A 20,846-nucleotide genomic window follows, 5' to 3' on the forward strand; every position below is an offset into this window, starting at 1 on the left:
CAGGTGAGAAAATCTAATTGACCCGGCCTGACCATTATTAGAGGGTTGTGTCTTACCCTCACAGTTCCTTGCATGCATCTTTTTTGTATCAGTATCAAAGTGGTGAAAAGAGGTAATCTTCATCCCTCTCAGTTGCCTCTTCTTCATCTCAGTACTGACAGGTTTTGTGTTTTGAAAAATGTGGGAACCTGGTTTATGTTATGCTATAAAAGTAGGGGGATGTTTAGGTTGACTGTCACAAGAAAAACAGAGATACCATGTCTCGCCCAAGGTTACCCCACTCCCCAAGGACCCTCCACCCAGGGGATCCTCCCTCACATTTCCACCCCCAGGGTCGGGATCCAATAGTGACAGCCTTTCCCTGGTTACCTGCGTAGAGGATTCAAGGGGTTCAGGAGTGAGAATACCCTCAGGTTTCTCACAGTTTCCATGCACTCGGTTTGCTTCAGGAAAAGGATTTTCAATGTCCTCAATGCTATGTCCAACCCTTCGAAGGTCTTGTGTTTTACACCATGTTCAGATTGCAACCGGCAGATGTTGGCATAGGGGTCCACACCAGATTGGCTTTTATTGCTTGGGCGAGGAGGACGACACCCAGGACTGTGGGTCCTGCCAGGCCATGTATCCGAAGAAGCCCTGTGGGACCTTGTGGCAAAGATCTTCACCTACGTTCACAAGATGAAGGGTGTAGTCTTGTTTGAAGTTGCGCAGTGGGGTACGACGATCCAAGGAGAAATTGCCCTCTGCAAGGAAAACAAGGACAATAATCACCACCGCAAGAGATCCTGCTCCCAAGCGGATCCTGCCACGGGCATTCTTCTAAAAAGAAGAGCCCCATATCCAGAGATGTTCATACGTCCCGTTCCTTTCCTGCATCCGTGTGTGCGTTCCCCAACAGGAGGACGGTACCGGATCTTTTGGCAGCGAAAAATTGAGGTTCCCCTTTTATGCTTTACATCAGTCCCCTTTTAACACATCGGACGGGGAAGGCGGTTGGGACGTATGGAGGAAAGGGGACTATGAACTATGAGTACTCTAGACAGAACAGTGAGTAACTTTGATTAGCACCTCACCTCAGTCCCTTTTTCGTCACGGACGGTGTCGGTCCTGGCAGCCAGCGCTGATACTTTTAAGCTTTTCGCTTGCTCCCCGGTTTGTTTTTTCAAACTTCTTTAACTTCCCTTGTGTGTCTCGTTGGCTGGGGAATGATTCACAAGATGTGACTCATGCAACTGCTAGTTTCCCAGCCTCTGACCCCCACGCACTTTGCCTTGAGTGCTTGGGGCTTGATCACCGCTGGGACGCATGTTCGGCTTGTTCCGATCTCGGTCACAGGGCATTTCAAGAATCAGTTGTCATGGTGGAGAGAGATTTTTTCACACTTCTCCGCCACACCTTAAGGACTTCGTCTCCAGGACCTCTCGTCAAGACAAAGTAGGCACTCTGTGCACCGCGGCTCCACAGCGCAGCAACTCCTTCCTCGGGGTTCCTCGTATTCGGGTTCGGGCCGGCCCAAAGCCTTTAAGGCTACCGATTCCAAAGCGGAGGGGCACTCAGGCCCTACTGGGCGCTCCAGGTACCGACCTGAGGCCTTCCGGGCCACCGGCTCCCAAGCTGAGAGGCGAAGGAGCCCTACCAATCTTTCCCAGAAGGGCGATCAAGTATGTTCTCCCAATGGGTAAGGGATCGTTGAGTACCACCTCAAAGAGTCTGTCCTCGGCTCGATCCAGCACGGCTAACGGCGCAGGTGCCGAAGGCCTCCAGCCTACCGGAGCTCCCGCTCAGGTCGTGAGTCAGGGCGTTAGAACTACCAGCTGGCCGAGGGCTCAGCTGGCTCAGCGGCCTACCAAAGTGATCTGAGGTTGATGCTGCTGCTTTGGGTGCAAGACCCAAGCTGTATCCTCCTGTGTCTAAGGCCTCTCGTGGCTCAGGGCCTATGCGCCCTCCCATGCAGGGCGTGGTGCCAGGCTTCAAAATGACAGAGAGGCACATGACAGAGTTCTTGGGGGGGGGGGTTCCCCTTCCCGAGGAAGGCCCCGCAGGAGTCGCGAGTGCTAGCAGAGGTCTTGGGTAAGCACACCACTATCTGGCCTGGCATCCCTCTCCAGAAGGATGTCCTGCAGGTGGCGCAAAAATGTCTGGGAGAAGCCTAGGGCCAACGTCCAGATGAACAAGAAGTTGGATAGCCGGTTTAGGCTGACAGACTGGGCAACCAATCCTCCTGGACTCCCAACCGCAGCCTCATTCTTCAGTGGTGGCTGCAGACTCCTTGTATTCTAAACCATCGCCTTTGTCGTCTTCTTCATGGAAGCCACTTCCAGTTGTCCTTCAAAGGAGGACAAGGTCCCTGAGTCTTGGGGAAAGCACTGTTATTCTATCTCAGGACTGCATCTGCGGCTAGCCAACACAGACGCCCTCTTGGCTGCGGCTAACTAGAAATTGTGGCGGTAGCTCAGGACATTTCTGTCCGACCTCCCTTCGGACAAACAAGGCAGATGCCCCAGGCATTGAGCAGGACCTCTTGGAGTCTTCAGTCTCCCACATCAACAGAGCCAGCAGAGGGCTGTGCCTAGGTGTCTAGATAGGACGGCGTGGATGCACGTCACTAAGTTTTCATCTGGCGTGCAGGAGCGGAAACCGGATCTGCCATTTGAGGGGTGTGGACATTTTTTATTCGTCTACCGATGACAAGTTTGCAAAGAAGAAAACCTCCACTTAAAACGCCAAGTCCTTGGGCATCCTGACAAAACCTGGACAGAGATCCATTCCTCAGTTGCAGGGCAAGACCGAGTTCACGCCCTGCGCTTTCTCTGGCTTCAAGGGTTTCCGGGGCTGCGGTACACGGATTGCGGACAGGTCGCCCGGGGACATGAGGTGGAAGCAGCAAAGGACACTGCACAGGTTATTTTGCTCCCCCCACCTCTGATGCCAAAAAGCTGTGACGTCCAGATCGGGGTACACAGCTCGCCTGTGGAAGGGCCATTTGGCTCTGTTCCAGGACACCTGGAAGCTTCTTTTCAGCAACCTGTGGATAATATCTTTGGTCTTAACGGGCTTCAGTCTTCCTCTTCCTTGGTCCCTCCCATCCTCGCATCCTCTTAGTCAAATCGGGTCCCCAGCTCTTTTACAGGAGGTCCTTTCGCTATTGAAGATGAAGGTGATAGAACCGGTTCCTCTTTCAGACAGGGGCTCCGGATGCTATTCCAGGGTTTTTACAGTACCCTAGAACAACCGGGCTGTGCTGAGCGTTGTCCTGGACCTGTCATTTCTAAATCTGTCTTTACCGCTGGATCGCTTAAAGATGATTACTCCTGCGCACATAGCCATGTCTCTGGGTGCAGGAGACTGGATGTGTTCCCTGCACCTCAAGGATGCGTTCCTGCATGTACCCATCTACCAACCGCATCAAAAGTTTCTGCGGTTCAAGATTATGTCATAACACTTTCAGTACAAGGTGCTGCCCTTCAGTCTGAACTCGGCCCCTCGTATCGTCACGAAGTTCATGAAAATGGTGGCGGGTCTTCTCTGCTTGGAGGGCCACCATCTGTACCCTTATTTGGATGACTGGCTGCTGAGGGTGGGGTACCTGGGGGGTGGGGGGTGCACTCTGCCAGAGATTGGTGGATATCCTTCATCAGCTGGGCTTCTCCTTCAACCAGAGAAAGTCACAGTTGTGCCCATCTCAGGAACTGGTCTTCCTAGGGTGTGTTGGAACACTACCATTCAGCGGGTGTTCCCTTTGCCCGAGAGGCTCCTGTCCCTCCACAAGGCGGTGGGGCACTTTCTGGCCAACTCGACCACCTCGGCTTGGTGGTAACAGCACCTTCTGGGCCTAATGGCCTCCTGCGTGCTTACTGTACGGCACGCTCGCCACAAGATGAGGCCCCTCCATCTCTACCTGGCGGGCCGATTGTGATCAGGAAATGGGGTCTCAGTCAGACAGGATCTCAATTTCACTGCTCGTAAAGCCTGATCTTCGCTGGTGGATGATGGATGACATTGTTTCAGTTGGGAGCCCCCTCGACCTGACTGGCCCCTACCCAGGTGATGACGACAGTCTACTCTTTTGGTCTGGAGTCCTACTCTGGAGGGCTACGTGATTCACTGTGCTTGGTCCAGGATGGAAGCCCTCCTGCATATCAATCTGCTCAGGGCAGTGGGCCTGGCCCTCAAGGCATTTTTGCCCCTCATCAGGGACAGGTCTGTTCTGATCAGGACGGACCATTCGACAATGATGTTTTACCTGAACAAGCAGGGTGGTATCTGTTCTCCCCCACGCCCCCTGCTCTGCATGGAGACGGCATCAATCTGGAAATGGGCCCTGACAGAGGGAGTTTGTATTTCAGCAGTCCACCTCCCAGGGGATAGCAATGCAGAGGCGGTCCAACGGAGCCACCTGGGGTTCAACAACTACGAGTGGGAGTTGCACGCCAACTCCTTGTTGGCCCTGTTCCAGCATTGAGGATTCGCGGACCTAGGTCTGTTTGCATCACCTCTGAATTCCAAGTGCCCCCAGTTTGCTTCCAAATCTGTTGGCACAGCCGCAGGTGTTATGCGTTCCGCCCACTCCTCTGCTCCAACAGACCCTCTTCAGGTTCCATGCCTCTGTGGTTTGCAGCCTCATCCTGATTGCCCCCCCACTGGCCTTTGAGACCCTGGTTTTGGAATCTGCTGCAGTTGTGCTTCCAGGGTCCCGTCCATCTTCTGATCTCCAGCAGGGGCTTCCTGACGCAGCAGGGCAGGGGGATGGAACATCCAGACCAGGCCTAACTGGCCCTGGTGGCCTGGTTCCTGATAAGCTGAGGCTTCAGCATGCTCAATTTTTGGATAACAGCTGGGATGTCATTCAGCAGGCCTGGAGGCCCTCAACACGATCCCAGTATAAGAGCAAATGGACTAGGTTCTGCCATTGGGCGCATGACAAGGGGCTGGACCCTGTCACCTATCCTCTGGATGGCGTGCTAGCTTTTTCAGAACCCCTGGCTTGTTCAGGTGGATACTGCGCAGCACTTATTTGGTGGCCATTGGGGATTACAAGAATTCCTGTGAGCATGTGTTTTCGGCAGCCAACCCGGTGGTTAAGGCCCATCTTAAGGGGTTGTCTAGGCTTTTTCCTCCAGTACACAGGCTGCACCCGGTCTGGGACCTCAATGTGGTTCTTGCAGCGCAAGCCTTTCGAACCGATGTCCTCTGTCGACATCTGCTTAGTCACATTAAAGACAGTGTTAGTGTCCCACAACTCTGCATGAAGGGTTAGTGAGCTACAGGCATTGTCTTCCTGCTGGCCCTTCACCACGTTTCACAATGACATGGTCATTTTACGCACTCACCCAAACCTCTGGCCCAAGGTGGTCTCTCCAATTCATCAGAATCAAGAGATCTACCTGCTGGTGTTCTTCCCGAGCCTGCAGTCCGAGGCAGAGAGGTCCCTGCATTCCTTGGACCTCAAGTTTTATCTCTCTCCGACTAAATCATTCAGGAAGTCTGAGGCATTGTTTGTGACTTTAGGGGGCTCCTCGTCCAGCTCTAAGACCTCCAAGGCATCCATCGCCCATTGGATGCTTCAGGCTATCTCAGAGGCGTACAGGCCCACAGGCAAATCTGTTACTGAGGGGGATTAATGCCCATGCGGTCAGAGCCAAGGCCACGGCTGTCGCATTCCGGAGACATGTTTCTTGGGATGTCATCAGCAAGGCGGCTACATGGCCCACTCAGTCAGCCTTCTCTAGGCACTACTCACTGGACACCATCCCCAGGCGCAATGCAGAATTTGGTCAGGCGGTTCTGAAGAACCTTTTTACTTCGTCCTAGTTATAAGGCAGGTTATCCCAGCTCCACCCTATGTTCTTGTTCAGTGGAATTAATGGAAATGCTCTCTATCGGAAAGAACATCACCTAGAGGGAAGTCATTAGTTTGTTGACACAAGACTGGATTTTAGTGTTTGATGTATTGATAAATAATGTGAAAAGTGTTTTCCATCTTAATTGTACTATCTTGGCCTGCTTGTGTATCTGTCTAAAATGAGATGTAATTTCCAAAAAATTTAAAAGCGTGACTGTTTATTTCAGATGGAAGATTCTGAGGGAACAGTGAGGCAAATTGGAGCGTTTTCTGAAGGCATCAACAACTTGACGGTATGTTTTGAAGCCTTCCCTTTAAATTAGTGTTCATATGTCAACAACCGTAAAAGATGGCTTTTTAAAAATTGTTTTGTGTTAAATGCACCTACTTTCAAATTATTAATGCACTTTACTCAAACAGCCCCAGAACCTAACTTTCCTAAGGACGCTAGCCCACGCTTTCGTCACATATTTTTACTTCACAGCAAACTGCTTTAATTACCTTGTATTTTACGAATCCAATCAAAACTTCATCAGCTAGTACCAACCTTCCTTATATGCCCACACCCTGCCCTTTCAGCCCCCCACTCACCTCTCAGCCTTATTGCCTATCCCTTAGAGGAAATTGGCATTATAATCCTAATCTGTTCTCCCATCCCACCTTTTGCCAACGCTTGTTTTCGTCACCACCCAGAAAATCAAAAAGCACACCCTTCACCAAATTCACCAACCAACCCCCCTATTCCACCACTCGGTACACTCGAAATATGAAAAACATACATCCTCCTGTTTCAAAATCTTCAGTAATCCCTGCACCCCCCACTGAAGCTCTTTACCACAAGTGCCTTGATTCTTTCTGCTGCTGTATGGGCCTGTAATGCCTCAAACCGAGCATTTCCAAATGCACATTCTTCAAAACCCATCTCGCCCCCCACCTACACTTCTCATCTCCACTAATTAAAAAATCTCTGCATGACCTTTTCCCACAACCAGGTTGTTCGTTTTGGTACTCAAACTGCCTACAACAATGTATTCAATTCAACTAGGTTTATTCAGAATTAATGACATCGAAGCAGTCATAATTTTATGATATTGGATTCAGTATTATTATTATGGATAGTCCAATTTCAAAGAAAAACATCAGAGGGCATCACAATTCGGGAACATTAACAAATGTGCATAGCAGATGTGAGGAAATCTTTTCTTTTTTGCACCTTTCCCTCCATAGATTTCTTTGGTGCACCGTTTTCCTTTTGCGCGTTTTGAGCCCTGTCCTGACTTTTTGGAGGTAAGTGGAAGCCTTGTGCTTTACTTGCCTTGACTGTATTGCTCATTCTCATGGAGAGACTGACTAGTCCCTAAGACGGTCAGTACTGAGAGACTGTCTCTCTTTATGAATTCTTGTATTGCTACATTTGCAAACTTCACCTTAGTGAAGTGCAGTTAAGATACTTAGTATTATTATTTCCTTTTATATAATGGCTTTTTGGTTACTTTTACAATATGACTGAGATAAGCTAGGGGCAGATGTGATATTTTGTATTATTCACTTTTGCAATTACCACTAATGGCTACTAAATGTGGCTAGCGCCATAAGATGGCCGTGCCACAAGGGTTTTTCACTTGTTCTTTCGCCATATTTTTATTTCTTTGGCCTTCTACCTGCCTTCTCAGGTCAGGAAATGCCTTATACGTGAATACCTTTACCAGGGAAAGCCGAGGCTTTTGCAGACTGAGGGATGTTGTGTGTGGGCCAGTGACCATCTAGTCCCAATCCACATATCTGTTGCCTGGATGGCTGTTGCTGTGCAGATGTGGCAACCATTGGCTATCCTTGATTGTTTAGCCACTGGCTGTTTGAATGGTGCAGATCCTTACCATTGGTGGGCTTTCCTGAATCTTGGATAAGCAGAGGGCTCCTGCAACTGTTAAGCAGATCATCGTTTGAAAAGGACTTCTACGAAGACGAGAAGCCCGCTGAAGACCTCATGGTGACCCCTGCAGCTGACCAGCATCGACCCCAGTGTTGACCCGGTAAAGCCCTGCTCCTCTGTCTTGATCTCAAGAAGGCTTTTGCTGGTACCTCATACCCTGGACTGGTGGGAACGAGTCTTGACACCTGCTAGAGATTCCGTTCCTGCTGGGCCTTCAAAAGTGTCCCTGGACCAACTGGTGGACTGGACAGCTCTCTTCTGGGCTACCCCTCCCTGAGGCCACCGTCTATTCGTACAGGGCCTTGCAATTTGGCAGTTTGTCAGCTTCTGCCAAAAAGTCACCTTTTGCTGCATTTTCATCCGTCTCACTCCAACGGAAGCTGTGTAGGGGCTGCTCCTATGTTTGCCGCTGTACAATCGCATGTCGTCGCCTGGCCATGGTGACCTTAGTTAGATCTTGCTTCTTCGTGTCCATCAGGTGTCCTGTGGCTGTCTCTCCCACATATGTCTTTGCTTGTCTTTGTTTGCGCCTTCAACTGGAAGCTGTCTGGTGCTGATTCCTAAATGGTGCGACCCACCAAAACTAAATCCTGTGAAACAAAGTATCTCTTCTGTCTAAATGTCTAGATGGCACACGCGGTATGAGCAAAGACAGAAGAAGAAGCCTGGAACAAAGTCTGCAACCTCCACAAGTCGTATCCAGAGAACTCTGAGTAAGGGGAGGGAGACGCAGTCTACATGCCTGTTTCTATCTCCCCCTATCTCCCATACTGTAACAAGGGCATAAAGTCCTGACCCTTACTCACTTTGACCTGACCTTTGGTGGTGAAACCTGGGTTAATGGGTCTTCCCTAGGCCTATCCTAGTGTCTTGGATTGAGTTGCATACTTAACTGAACTTTAGTTGAACTTTTTATGTAACTTTGGATAACTCTTTAATAACCATAATCACTGGCATTGCAAATATCTATATAAACCGAACTGAAGTAGTATATCCTAAGTGCAATATTGAGATTAAATATATATTTCTGAGCCTTGTGAATCCAGATCAGGACATTTTGGTGCAAGTGTTTGCCGGTCTGGTCTTTTTGGTGCACTCTATTAGCTACAGCCAGCCTGCAGGGCGTAGGGACTTATCGGCGTTGTATGTTTCCTTGAATATAGTGACATCCTGAACGCAAATAAATGTACTGGGTATGATGACAGTATATTTAAGGAATACACGCTGCACCCAGTAAATAACGCTGTGCTTTAACTGAAAACCCCATTCACACATTTACTCTGTCCAACATGACATGCAGAAATAGTGTTCAGTTGATGTACAGCTTTGCATTGTTCGCCATTTAGTGGTTGTTGGTGAGTTTTACATCTGATCTGTTTTCGAATTTGAAAAAGGGGCATTGACATGGGTGTTGCTGTTACAGTATCCCTACACTCTGTGGACAGCTACACATGGTCCCTCATGCAACGACATCCTCAGGTTGTTTTGTTTTTTCTGCCATCGGGTTGGATACTAAAGATAGAGTTTCTTAAAAGGTTATTGGCTATAGCAGTCACTCGAATCCGAAAACATTGTTCCGCTTTGACACTGAATAGGGCGCATTGACTGCATCGAAAGAAGCAGATGGAACAAGAACTCTGTGATAAAGGACATCATTGCTACGGCACAAGGCTAACTGCGGACAGTGGGGCAAATAAATTACCCATACCAGGCCCCCTGAGAAGGCTTCAATTTTCTTCACTTCTTCACCAAGCTCCTGGTTTACATTCAGCTCCCATGGCGAATACACCTTTTATGTTTTGCCCTTTCTGTAACTCTACATTTCTCTGTAAAAGCCCACAATTTGTGTGTAATAGGGATCTACCAAAGGATTATAAGGAGACGATGGGCCGCTCTTTAGGCCCAAAACATTAAAAGAACGTCAAACAAAATGATGGGCTGTGTACGCTGCGCAGATAGCGAAGTCTTTAGGTGATCCACTGCTCCGACGGACGCACTCTGCGTCAAAGAAACTAGCATCGGTTTTGAGAGCGAAACAGAGGAGCAAATTCTACCTGAGGAAACATCTGTTTCCTTGCTGTCTGTATCGAGTTCCGTGGGGAAGGTGTCAAGCCGTGCTGTGGAGATTACACCTGGAGTGCAAAATGCTGCACAATTAAAAATAGAGCCCAAAGATAAAGTCTAAAATCCACGACTCAAGTGTGCTAAACAAACAAAATGGACATGCTGCTTGGGAACATAGGCGAGTCTTCATCTCATTCGACCTTCTTCGTCAGGTATCGAGTTTCAAGCAGTATTCCGATTGTGGCACCAAGATGTCCATCACTGACCCACACGAGTTGTGTCTCTGGTGCCTTTGCACATGTCACAGGACTGACTGGTGGCCGTCGTGCGCCAAAATGCAACCCAAATCCCTATGCGATCGAGCTGCTAAACTCGCTCTGGCTCGACTGCCCTCTAAATCAGAGGCCCTGTTGACAATTCAGTCTTTGGAGGCCGAAATTGAGGGGCACACCCCCAAAAAAGAACATAAGCGGAAGAAGAAACGGTCCCACTCAAGGAGCCACTCTTCCTCATCCCGAAAAGGAGACAAGGCATCACTGCCGGGACTCCGATTCGTCAACTGATAAAGGTAAGCCGTTGGCTGGGCCTAACACCCGCCAAGAGTGGGAGGATTTCAAATCCTCCATGCTTGACATGTTCAAAAAGCCTGCTGCCTACTGCGTTGGCGCAGTTAAGCCCCCCCCCAACGCAGCAGGCTTCGGAGCTCTGCATATCCGACCCCTCTAGTGCCCCTGTCGGCACAAATAAATCTTTCGACAACGCAAGAGGTTCAGTGGAAGCCGGATCAACCCCATGCATCCAAGGATGTCGATGTTACAGGGTCTCAATCCCGATCGACACCGACATACACCAACGGTTGTCAAGGAAAACATTCACCCCACAACCCTGGTCTGAATTTTTTCGATACTATGGCAGGTATCTTCGGCGGTAATGACACTGATGATCCAGGGGATGTCGACCCTATTTACTTGGGTTCAGGAGGGGTCGATTGTTTTGACGACCAAAATCAGCTTTTGCAGCGGTCTCAAGGCCTCCATGACGCCAGCGTTCTGGACATCTCTCCAGACCTCGAATTCCAGCAATCCCAGCCCTATGTTCATAATACTTCTAAATTTAGGACTTTAGTAGGAAGGGTTATTGACACCCTGGGATTGCAGTCATCGGTGGCGTCTATACAAGGTTATGACCTTATTGACACCTCAGAACGCAATATTCCCTTAAACCCTGCCATTGCCGATCCCTTAACAATTATGGGGCAAACCCTTGTTCCATTCCTCCCGTCAGCTCCACCATTTCTGTGAAATACAGGCCGGCTAGAGGAGACCCTTCATACCTCTCCTCTCACCCTTCACCGGAGGGGCTTGTTATGCAGGCTGCTACGGTCTCGTCTAGACCTGCATATTCCACGTCCAATCTGCCTCCCGACAGGGAAGCAAAAAAAAAGCTGATGCCTTGGCAAAGAAAGCATTTACTTCAGGCAGTATGGCCTTGAAAGCTACAAATGTGGCAAGCAGTTTTACCAAGTACTCCTTTAGCCTATGGACAGCAGTTGAAAAAGCTGCACATTATGTCCCAGAAGGAGAAATGCACAAGGGCTTCCTACAGCTAGTGGAGGGTGGGAAAGAGGTGGCCAGACACGTGCTGCAAACGGGCCTGGACATTGCCGACTGTGTGGGCCGAACTATGGTGTCAGCCATAACACTAAGAAGACGGGCCTATTTAAAAAATGTATGGTTTTTCGCCTAATGTCCAAGTCAAGCTTCTGGACATGCCCTTGGAGGGTGATCTTCTATTCGGCCAGAAAGACAAAGATTCCTTAGAAAAATTTAAGGAGTCCCAAATCACTGCTAAATCCTTAGGCCTGGCTGCACAGCCAGCCAAACCTGCCTTTAGCTTTGTCTATAGGGCACAAGCCTACAGGAGATATGCTCCTTTTGTCACAGCGGCTGTATCACCGCAGCCGAGAGCGTCCCCACCGGATGAGGTAGGGTCATTCCATTCCATGGTCGCCAAAGCTTCCAAACTTTTCCAGCTTACGGCCGAGGAGACCAAGAAGGAAGGTTTCTGGTACCAGACCCGAGAGGCAAAAAGGAAGACCATCAAGGCAGTACCCATGCTGAACGACGTGTGGGAGGAGGGCATGGCCCTCTTGAAGAACTCCTGCACTGCCCTCGCCAAACGGGATAGGCTGGAGAAAAAGTACCGGGTGCTGGAGTCTGCAACCAAGTGCCTACAATCACAACCATCACCGGACTTGGTGGTGTCGGCGACTGCGAGGAAAAAGTAATTGAACCCTTCATCATCGTCCTCAGTCCCTCCGGACAGTGAGGGGAAGAAGTTGGACGCCATGTGAAGGAAGGTTATCTACACCGCAGCGTCAACCATCAAGGTGGCCAACGCACTGGTTATCGTGGCCAGTTACGTCAGGGAGCTGTGGTACAAGCTGGGCCCGATACTGGAGTTCCTCCCCGACAAAAAGAAGGTGGAGGCCATAGCCCTCTTCCAGGAGGGAGAGGTGGCTTCGTACCATGCCATCACAGTGACTTTGGACATCGCTGACAGATGGGGAACAGTGTCTGCCTTTGTCGTCAAGGCTGGCTGAAGGCCACACATTTTCGCCAGTAGGTTCAGGCGAGGGTACTGCACATGCCGTTCTGAGATAAACTTTTTGGGAAGGTTGTTGACGAATCCCTGCAGGCAATCAAGGCGGAGACGGCCCATGCCCTGGGCACGCTCCAGCAACACTGCTCTTCCTTTCGCTCCTCTGGAGAAAAGTTAAGCAAATCGACAAAAGGTTTCTCCTCGTACCACCAGGCCTCAAGGTCCACGAATCGGGGGGCCTACAGAGGCCGTTCCAAGGCCTACAGCGGAGGTGGTCAGCGCTGACGTCGGCCTCTTGGCAAGGCGCCGAAGCAGGACTGAATTGGCCAGCACATCAGGCTCCCACCCATACACCCTGGTGGGAGGCCGGCTGACAGGAGCTCTGAAGTCTACTCCAGACATTTATTTGTCAAAAATAAAACCGGGGGCTGGATGCCCATTCTGAACCTGTGATTTCTCAATAAGTACCTAAGTCCCAAAAATTCAGGATTGTCACGTTGCAGCATGTGCTCAGCCAACTGGAAGGAGACTTCTTGACGTCGCTGGACCTGGAAGACGCCTTCTTCCACGTCCCCATTCACAAGAGGTACCAAAAGTTCCTAGGCTTCGTGGTGCAGAAACAACACTACCAGTTCAAGGCCCTTCTCTTCGGCATGAAGTCAGCCCCCAGGGTGTTCACGAAGTGCTTGGCACCGGTGGTGACCCATCTGCGTCTACGGGGATACACGTGTACCCGTACCCGTACCTGGACGTCTGCCTCATTCGGGCCAGTTTGCGAGAGTTGGCTGTCAGACCCACAGACGACTGTCCAGCTGCTGACAGATCTGAAATTCTCCATCAATTATCCGAAGTCCTGCTTGGCGCCATCGCCGAACGTGCTGTTCCTAGGAGCCAGACTGAATAGAGTCTCCTGGCTAGCGTCACCTTTGGAGGAGAGCGTAGCAGCCATTCTGAGGGAAGTGCAAAGACTGTTGTCACTGAAGACCACCACGGTGCAGACCATCAAGTCGCTTCTCGGCATGTATCCATCTTATCCGGCTCTGCAGGTTATGGATGCAACCTCTTCAGGAGTTCCTGGATTCTGGCTGGATACAGGTGTCTGGAAGCCTCGTGGACAAGATTCCGCTTGACGAGGAGTTCAATCGGGCGAGACAGTGGTGGGGCGTTCACTCAGTCACCCGGGTGACAGGGTTCCAAAGCCCCCCGTACCAGGAGACGGTCACCACGGATGCTTCCCTGGAAGGCTGGGGAGCCCACACCGGACGTCTGCACGCCAGAGGCCTGTGGGAGGCAGAGGAGAAGGATCTTCACATCAATATCCTGGAGTTGCAGGCAGTGTTCTGGACTCTCAAGTCATTGCTTCCGTCTCAGAAGGGCAAAGTGGTGAGGATCTTCACGGACAACACCACCACAATGTTCTACATCAGGAAGCAATGGGGGGCACTTGGTCCCCGGCGCTCTCCAAAGAGGCACAGGACTAGTGGCACTGGGCCGTTGGACAAGAGATGTTACTCATCCCTTTCACCTGGCGGGAGTTGAGAACACCATCGCCGACTCCCTCAGCAGGGAGTTGCGCTCCTGCCACGAGTGGGAACTTCAGCAGAACTAGGTGGACCGCATCTTCATCAAGTGGGGCAGTCCCCAGATCAATCTGTTTGCGACGGCGGCGAACTCCAAATGACAGAAGTTTGCCAGCAGATTCCACCAGCTGGGGAGCATGGGGGACGCGTTCTCCTTCCCGTGGGAAGGTATGTTTCTGTACGCGTTCCCTCATGGGGGCCCCCTTCGAGCCTATGCATCAGGCCCCTCTCAATTTCCTGTCATAGAAAACGGCTTTCCCTGTGGCCATCACCTCTGCCAGGAGGGTGGGTGAGATCCAGGCCCTATCCTGCAAACAGTCACCCTTCTTCATGCCGAATGTTCCATCGGAATTACACCTCAATGAGCCTTTGGTGTTACTTGTCTTTTTTCCGAAGCCTTCGTCACCGGCTGAGAGGGCCTTGCACTCGCTGGACGTTGCTCGTGCTCCAAAGTTCTACGTGGCACGCACAAAGAGTTTTTGGAAGACTTCTCAACTGTCCATGAACTTTGGTCTTGTGAACCATGGGAAGGCCTTGTCCAAGACTTCCATCTCAAGGTGGCTCTCCGGCAGCATCACGCACTGTCATCTGTTGCCGAACCGTCCTCTGCTCGGCTGTCCAAGGGCCCACCCCACCAGAGCGATTGCTGCGACAACGGCGTTCCTGTCTGGTGTGCCCCTGCTGGACATCTGCAGGACTGCTAAGTGGAGGTCCACGCACACCTTCATGAAGTTAAACTGCGTCCACTGGGATTCCAGGGAGGAGTCCAGAGTCGCCCAAGCAGTGCTACTCAACCTGTTTGCTTGAGGTGAGCCTGTTCCAGAGGTAAGAGTAATTGCTTCTGTTGAGCCTTTGCTACCTCCTGTGGTTGTGTAATGTTGTACTGCTATGTATTCTTTATTCATGAGCATGTGAATCCATGACAGACACCATGCTGGAGAAGGAACAAGTTACTTACCTGTAACTATTGTTCTCCAGCATATCTGACGAACAATAGTTCTGGCATGGATTCACATGTGAACCCTCCCTCCGACCCTTCTGCAGCTTTTCTTGGTCATAATGGCACTTTATGTGCTTACCAAATCTGAAGATGGTTGCCAGGGGAGGGACTTAGGGAGAGGACTGTCATTGGCTGGGGTCAGTATGACCCAGAGTACAGTGATTGGTTTAGAGGAGAAATACAGTTTGTAAGTGAAAGTGAAACCGTTTTTTCTTTTACAGTGAATTCCCGGCCAGACGGGGAATATTCATGAGCATGTGAATCCATGGCAGGCCCATGCTGGAGAACAATAGTCACAGGTAAGTAACTGGTTCCTTATATGGCAACACTAGATGTGAAAGATGCATACTTTCATATTTCTATGTTACCAATCATCACAAATAACTTTCAAAATAGACAAAGGGCTTTTTTAGTTAAGGGTACTTCTTTTTGGAATTGCTTCAGCACCTCGTTTATTCACCAAGATGCATGCAGTAGTGGCGGTGCAAATGAATTCCAGTTTAACCTTAGCTGGTTGACTGGTTAATAAAGGGAAAGAACATGAAACAATGAACGCAGTACACACAGGAGAAAATAAATGTACACAATTTGGAATTCTCCATCAACGAAAAGAAATCCAGTTTAAATCCTAGCCAAAATAAGAAGTTTCTAGCTGCAGTACTATATACTAAGATATGCTTTGTTTTCCCCTAACAAGAAAGAGTACAAGCTGTGCTAGCGCAGATTTCTGGTTATGTAGACGGTCATAACATTATAGTCAGAAACTTTATGAAACTCCTCTGCACTATGGCATTGTGCATCTTCATAGCTACACATGCAAAACTTCAGATGGCCCCCATACAGATGTAGCTAGTACAACAACGGTCTACGGAAACAGGCGAGTGGGACGATCTAGTGCTGGAAAAAAAAAATAACAGTCAAAGCACTAAATTGTGGACAAAAAAGTGTGAACATAATCAAGAAAAAACCTCGTGTCAGCACACCAATACAAATAACTATAACAATAGGCGCAACATGACTCGATGGGAGTGTATTTTCAATACCTCACCACACACGGGAGATGGTCAGCATAACAAGTGAAACATCACATAAATGTGTTGGAGCGCCTTGCAGTCAAAATGGCACTAAGGTCTTTTAAAAAGATGTTCATAGGAAAAAAGCATTCTCATCAACACAACAGCCATGTTTTAAATCAATAAAGGGGAACACACAGGCAGTTTACGCAAAGTCATAATACAGGAACACAAGTGAAAAATTAACACTACACTCAAACAGATTTTTGCTCAGTGGGGCCAACCAACAGTAGACCAATTTGCAACAGCAGGGAACCCAAAATGCCCTAACTGTGCATTCCAGTACCCACATCAGTGGTCTCTAGGCATTGTGCTATGGACAAGTCGGTCCGGGATATTTACTTTTCCCCCAACACTAATATTGCACAGGGATGTGTACAAATTGCACCAAGAACACCTGACACTGGTTCTCAAATCACCAATTTGGTCATCACACTTGTGGTACTCCGACCTACTGAACATGTCAAATGTCCACCAATAAAACTACCTCTATCGTGCAAACTGTTAACACAGCAGCAGATCATACCTTAGACAGCCAATTTAGCAACTTAGACCCTGAGGTCGTAGAAGTTGGGCATTTGCAATGGCTTACTCAATGTATGGAAATACTTAAGGAGGTATGCAAGCTTAATACCAGGCACTGTTACTTCAATAAATCGAAAAGGATTTGTCATTTGGTGTACTAAAGAGCAAGTCAATCTCATTAATTGCTCACCAACTAACATACTAGTTTATCTGCTACATCTACTAGCCGCAGGCATGGTCTACAATTCACTTAAAATGCGTTTAGCAGCATTGTCAGCATAAACATCATCTCATCACAAGCTTTCTTGGTGGAGTTTTCTTGTGCTCAAGGCTTTTATGGAAGGAGTAAAGCACATATACCCATCAGTGGTTCACCCACCACCGGGAAGAGACCTACACATTGTGCAACGTTGGCTTATGGGTCCACCTTTTTAACCAATGCACAATGTTTCACTGAAGGATCTTACATATACGGTTTAATTCCTTATTGCCATTACTTTAATCAGAGGAATAAGTAAACTAAAGTCATTATCTGTGTCAGAACATTTTACCGCCGTATACAACAAGGTGGTTTTTAAAACACATTATGGTGGATTTCTAAAGTCAGCCCTGGTGGACATATGTAAAGAGGCCACCCTAGTTATGGTGAAGAGGGAGGTCTGAGAGTTTAGCCAAAACCCATTTAAGGTAGCAATGGAGAGCAGTCAATGCTTAGAATATGGAGAGTGTGAGTGTGGTCACTGGCCCTTAATGAGTCCACACAGAATAGCACACAATAATTCAGCTTAAACACACTAATGTTTGCCTAAGTGTGCATCAGCACTGTGAGGCCCCTGCCTAGAACTCTGAGCTGGAAGTGATATTGGGAACCCTGCAGGAGCATTTGGAAGAGGAACTGGTGAGAGGACCTAATTTTGCTTTTGTTTGGCTGTCTCCTTGGGAAAGTGTGCAGAACCTACTGCAGGCAGGGAGTTTTAGGGTCAGAGGAGACTGGGTTGACAGCCAGTCTGTGAGTTGTGCTGGCAACAAGAGCACATCGGTCATTGGTAAGGCTGCAGAATGGTGGATTGTGCACCCCTCCCCCTATGGAGCATTGCAGTTAAAATGTGATTAGTGTGCATAGTGGCTGTGGGGTCCCTGCTTAGAACCCTGTGCTGGAGGTAGTGTGGGAACCCTGCAGGAGCATGTGGAAGAGAAACCAGTGAGAAGACCTCATTTTGCTTATTTGGCTGTCTCTTTGGGAGAGTGTGACAGCACTGACGGCAGGCAGTGAATTTTTAGGATAGTGGTGACTAAGTTTACAAACAGTCTGGGAGTCTTGGCAAATTTCCCCTGTGCTGCATTCCAGTTAAACAGGCCATGTAGAGGCGGCAGGACCGGATACTGGTATCGAGGAGCGATTTATTTTCTTCCCCCTTCTTTTTGAAAGGCAAAAAGGAATAAGAAGCAGCTTTGCCTGCAATTTATGCAGAAAGAGGGGCTGGCCTTGTGCAAAGGCACAATGGCGTTGCCCTGAGTGGCTGCAGCAGAAGAGATTCTGTCGGCTGCGCCGGCACCGACCGTGTCGGAAGGGACCATGAGCCAGACCTACGCATCATACTGGCGGAGATGAAAAGTGGCTTTGCATCAGTAAACACCAACTTGGACAGTATGGTGTACAAGATGGATCGTATGCAAGAAAGAATCAAGACGGAAAGCAGTTGTATCCGGAAGGCAGAGCATAGGGTGGGGTTCCTGGAAGATACGAGCAGTGAGGTGACTAATGCTATTTGAGGACTACAGTGCGAGGTGAAAGACATCCGCGACAAGAATGAAGATTTAGAGGCGAGATCCCGACATAGCAATGAGTGGCCGAAATACCAGAGTCCGTGCCAGTGCCCAACATGGAGTGGTTCATCAAGGAAGTCCTGGACGACCATCCGCTCTCTCGCCAATTTCTAATGGAGCGGGCCCATCGTGTATCGGTGCAGAAACCCAGGCCGGGTCAGAACCCCTGCTCGGTAATTGCAAGAGTTTTAAATTATCGAGACTATGACACCATTCTACGTAGGGTGAGGGAGCTCGGTAATCTGGCCTGTCTCTCATTTCTGGCTGCGAAACTTATGCTGAGGGAGAAAGGGATGCAATACGCAATGCTGTACACCTCGAAACTGCGAGTCATTCAAGGCAATAAGATAAATCTCTTCACTGACCCTGCAGATGTGATGTCCTTTGTGGAATCTCTACCGAGCAGGGGGTATGGAGGCAGGACGGAGGGCCAGGTGTGGAAGAGGCTGATGTAGAGTGATTGCGCAACCAGCGATTTCATTTTGACAGCTGGGATGAAGTGTGCTTTTTTTTTTCCATTGAAGGTTTCAATGGCGGAGTGCGCAGGTGTGAGAGACACTATATGGTGCACTTGCGTTGTCCTTCTATAAGGCTGATTATGTAACGAATCGGCCAGTTGCTAAATATTCTGTTACATTGGGGCCTCCTCTATTGGAATGCTTGAGGTGCTGGGTCCAGCGAACTTGCAGAGTCTGGTGCCCCCAGGTAGACGCCCTGAGTTGAAGATTTTTGGGGGCGACGGGGGAGTTGTACAAGCGGGTTCACTGTTTGGGGAATGGGCGGTGGGAGTGGGGGAGGGATTGTGCACTGTGAGGGGAGAAGAGCTGAAAAGGGAGGGGAGAGGGAGCAAATGTGTGGGTAGTGGGGGGTGTTGTGGGGGTTGGGTTATTTAAATCTGGTTCACGTAGCTTGGGAACGGTATGAAGTACACAAAAGCATGTTTGGTGCCCGCTGGGATGGCATGCATAAATAGGTACTTGGGCGGTTAGAGATGCCTTGGATGGCACAGAGTGGGGAATGTACTCTCTTGTTGGAATGTGAGGGGACTCAACAACCACGGAAAAATGCAGAAGATTATGGCTTAAGTCGCTCAGGTTCAGACCTCTGCAGCAGGCTATAGGCCATGATGGGAGATATGTCATTGTGTCAGGGACGATTGCTCAGAGTCCACCTATCCTGATCATCGTGTACGGCCCGAATGTGGATGATCCTGGATTTTATAACTCTCTCTGGGACAAGTGTCTTGCATTTTCACATGCCCAATTAATAATAGCTGGCGATTTCAACACAATTCTGAATGTGTAGCGGGATAGGTCCACAGTGGGCTTGAAGTCACTGTCATTAGCAGCTAGGGCGATACTGGGTGGATTGGAGGGCCTTCGGTTCGTGGATCTCTGGTGAACGTTGCTCACAGATCTTAGAGACTCTTTTCTATTATTCCTCAGTGCATGATATGCATTTGCACATTATGTAATGGTGGGGCCACAACTCATGCGGAATACCGACAGTTGCATTATGCTTCCAAGAACGCTATCTGATAATTCTCTGATTTTGTGGTAATTTCAGATCTAGAACCTGGTGGTGGTAAGGCCCAGGTGGCGGTTTAAGAACCCAGCATTGCTAGATGTGGTATATCGGAGTGAGTTGCTGGAGAGTATAGCATCCTATTTTTTCGAGTGTAACGCAGGGTCGATGGCTACCATAGGAGTCCTGTGGGAGGCGTTTAAGGTGCATCTGAGGGGGCGGTGCATTTCCAAAGAGAGTGGGGTGCGCAAGGCGATATGTAGGAGGCTGGACAGTTTGGAAGAAGAGTTGAGAGTTACAGTCTAGAGGAGAGTCTCAGCACTCGGCAGAGTCCTTGACGACGGCCTGTACCACTCTAGACTGCTTTAGGGAAGAGGCCGAACGAGAGGTCTGTTTACTTGTGTCCCCTCAGCTGGTGTGAAGATATGGGGAGTGGTGGAGACCAGGTAGGTACTTGGCACGATTGATTGGGGGTCCGAAGAGTCACACTGATATCCCTGCGATCAGGCGTAAGGATGGTACACTGGTGTCCGAACCCGCCCTAATATTAGCAGAGTTTCAAGAGTTTTATGAAGGTCTGTATACTGCTAGGAGCGGGGCGGAACTGGATGTCATGAGACCCTTTGTGTTAGAGGCCACGCGTTAGTGGAGCCGGATGCACAGGCTAGGGAGGTGCTGGTGGCCCCCCATTACAGAGGACGATATCTTGAAGAGGTGATCGGAGATCTCCCGACGGCTAAGGCCCGGATGGACTTGATGCTGAGTTGTTTAATATAATTTGACCCCAATGTGGTAGAGTACTTGCTCCAGGGGTGGCGAGAGGGGATGAAGTCCGGGTCCCTGCCTCCTATGATGTGAGAGGGAATAATATTGATTT

The 20,846-nt window shown here is 49.4% G+C and overlaps 1 protein-coding gene across 17 annotated transcripts in view; it reads left to right on the forward strand.

Moving 5' to 3' along the window:
- PPFIBP1 (PPFIA binding protein 1) overlaps positions 1–20,846 on the forward strand; it is a 1,584,927-nt gene that overhangs the window by 1,495,544 nt on the left and 68,537 nt on the right. For all 17 annotated transcript variants that reach the window (XM_069628106.1, XM_069628107.1, XM_069628105.1 and 14 more), the window contains one exon: positions 6,070–6,135. In XM_069628106.1, the coding sequence (XP_069484207.1) occupies positions 6,070–6,135 (66 nt within the window). The remainder of the gene's footprint in view (positions 1–6,069; positions 6,136–20,846) is intronic.

The sequence above is a fragment of the Ambystoma mexicanum genome, chromosome 12 (assembly GCF_040938575.1).
Source record: "Ambystoma mexicanum isolate Mex_15411 chromosome 12, UKY_AmexF1_1, whole genome shotgun sequence".
NCBI classification, from domain to species: domain Eukaryota; kingdom Metazoa; phylum Chordata; class Amphibia; order Caudata; family Ambystomatidae; genus Ambystoma; species Ambystoma mexicanum.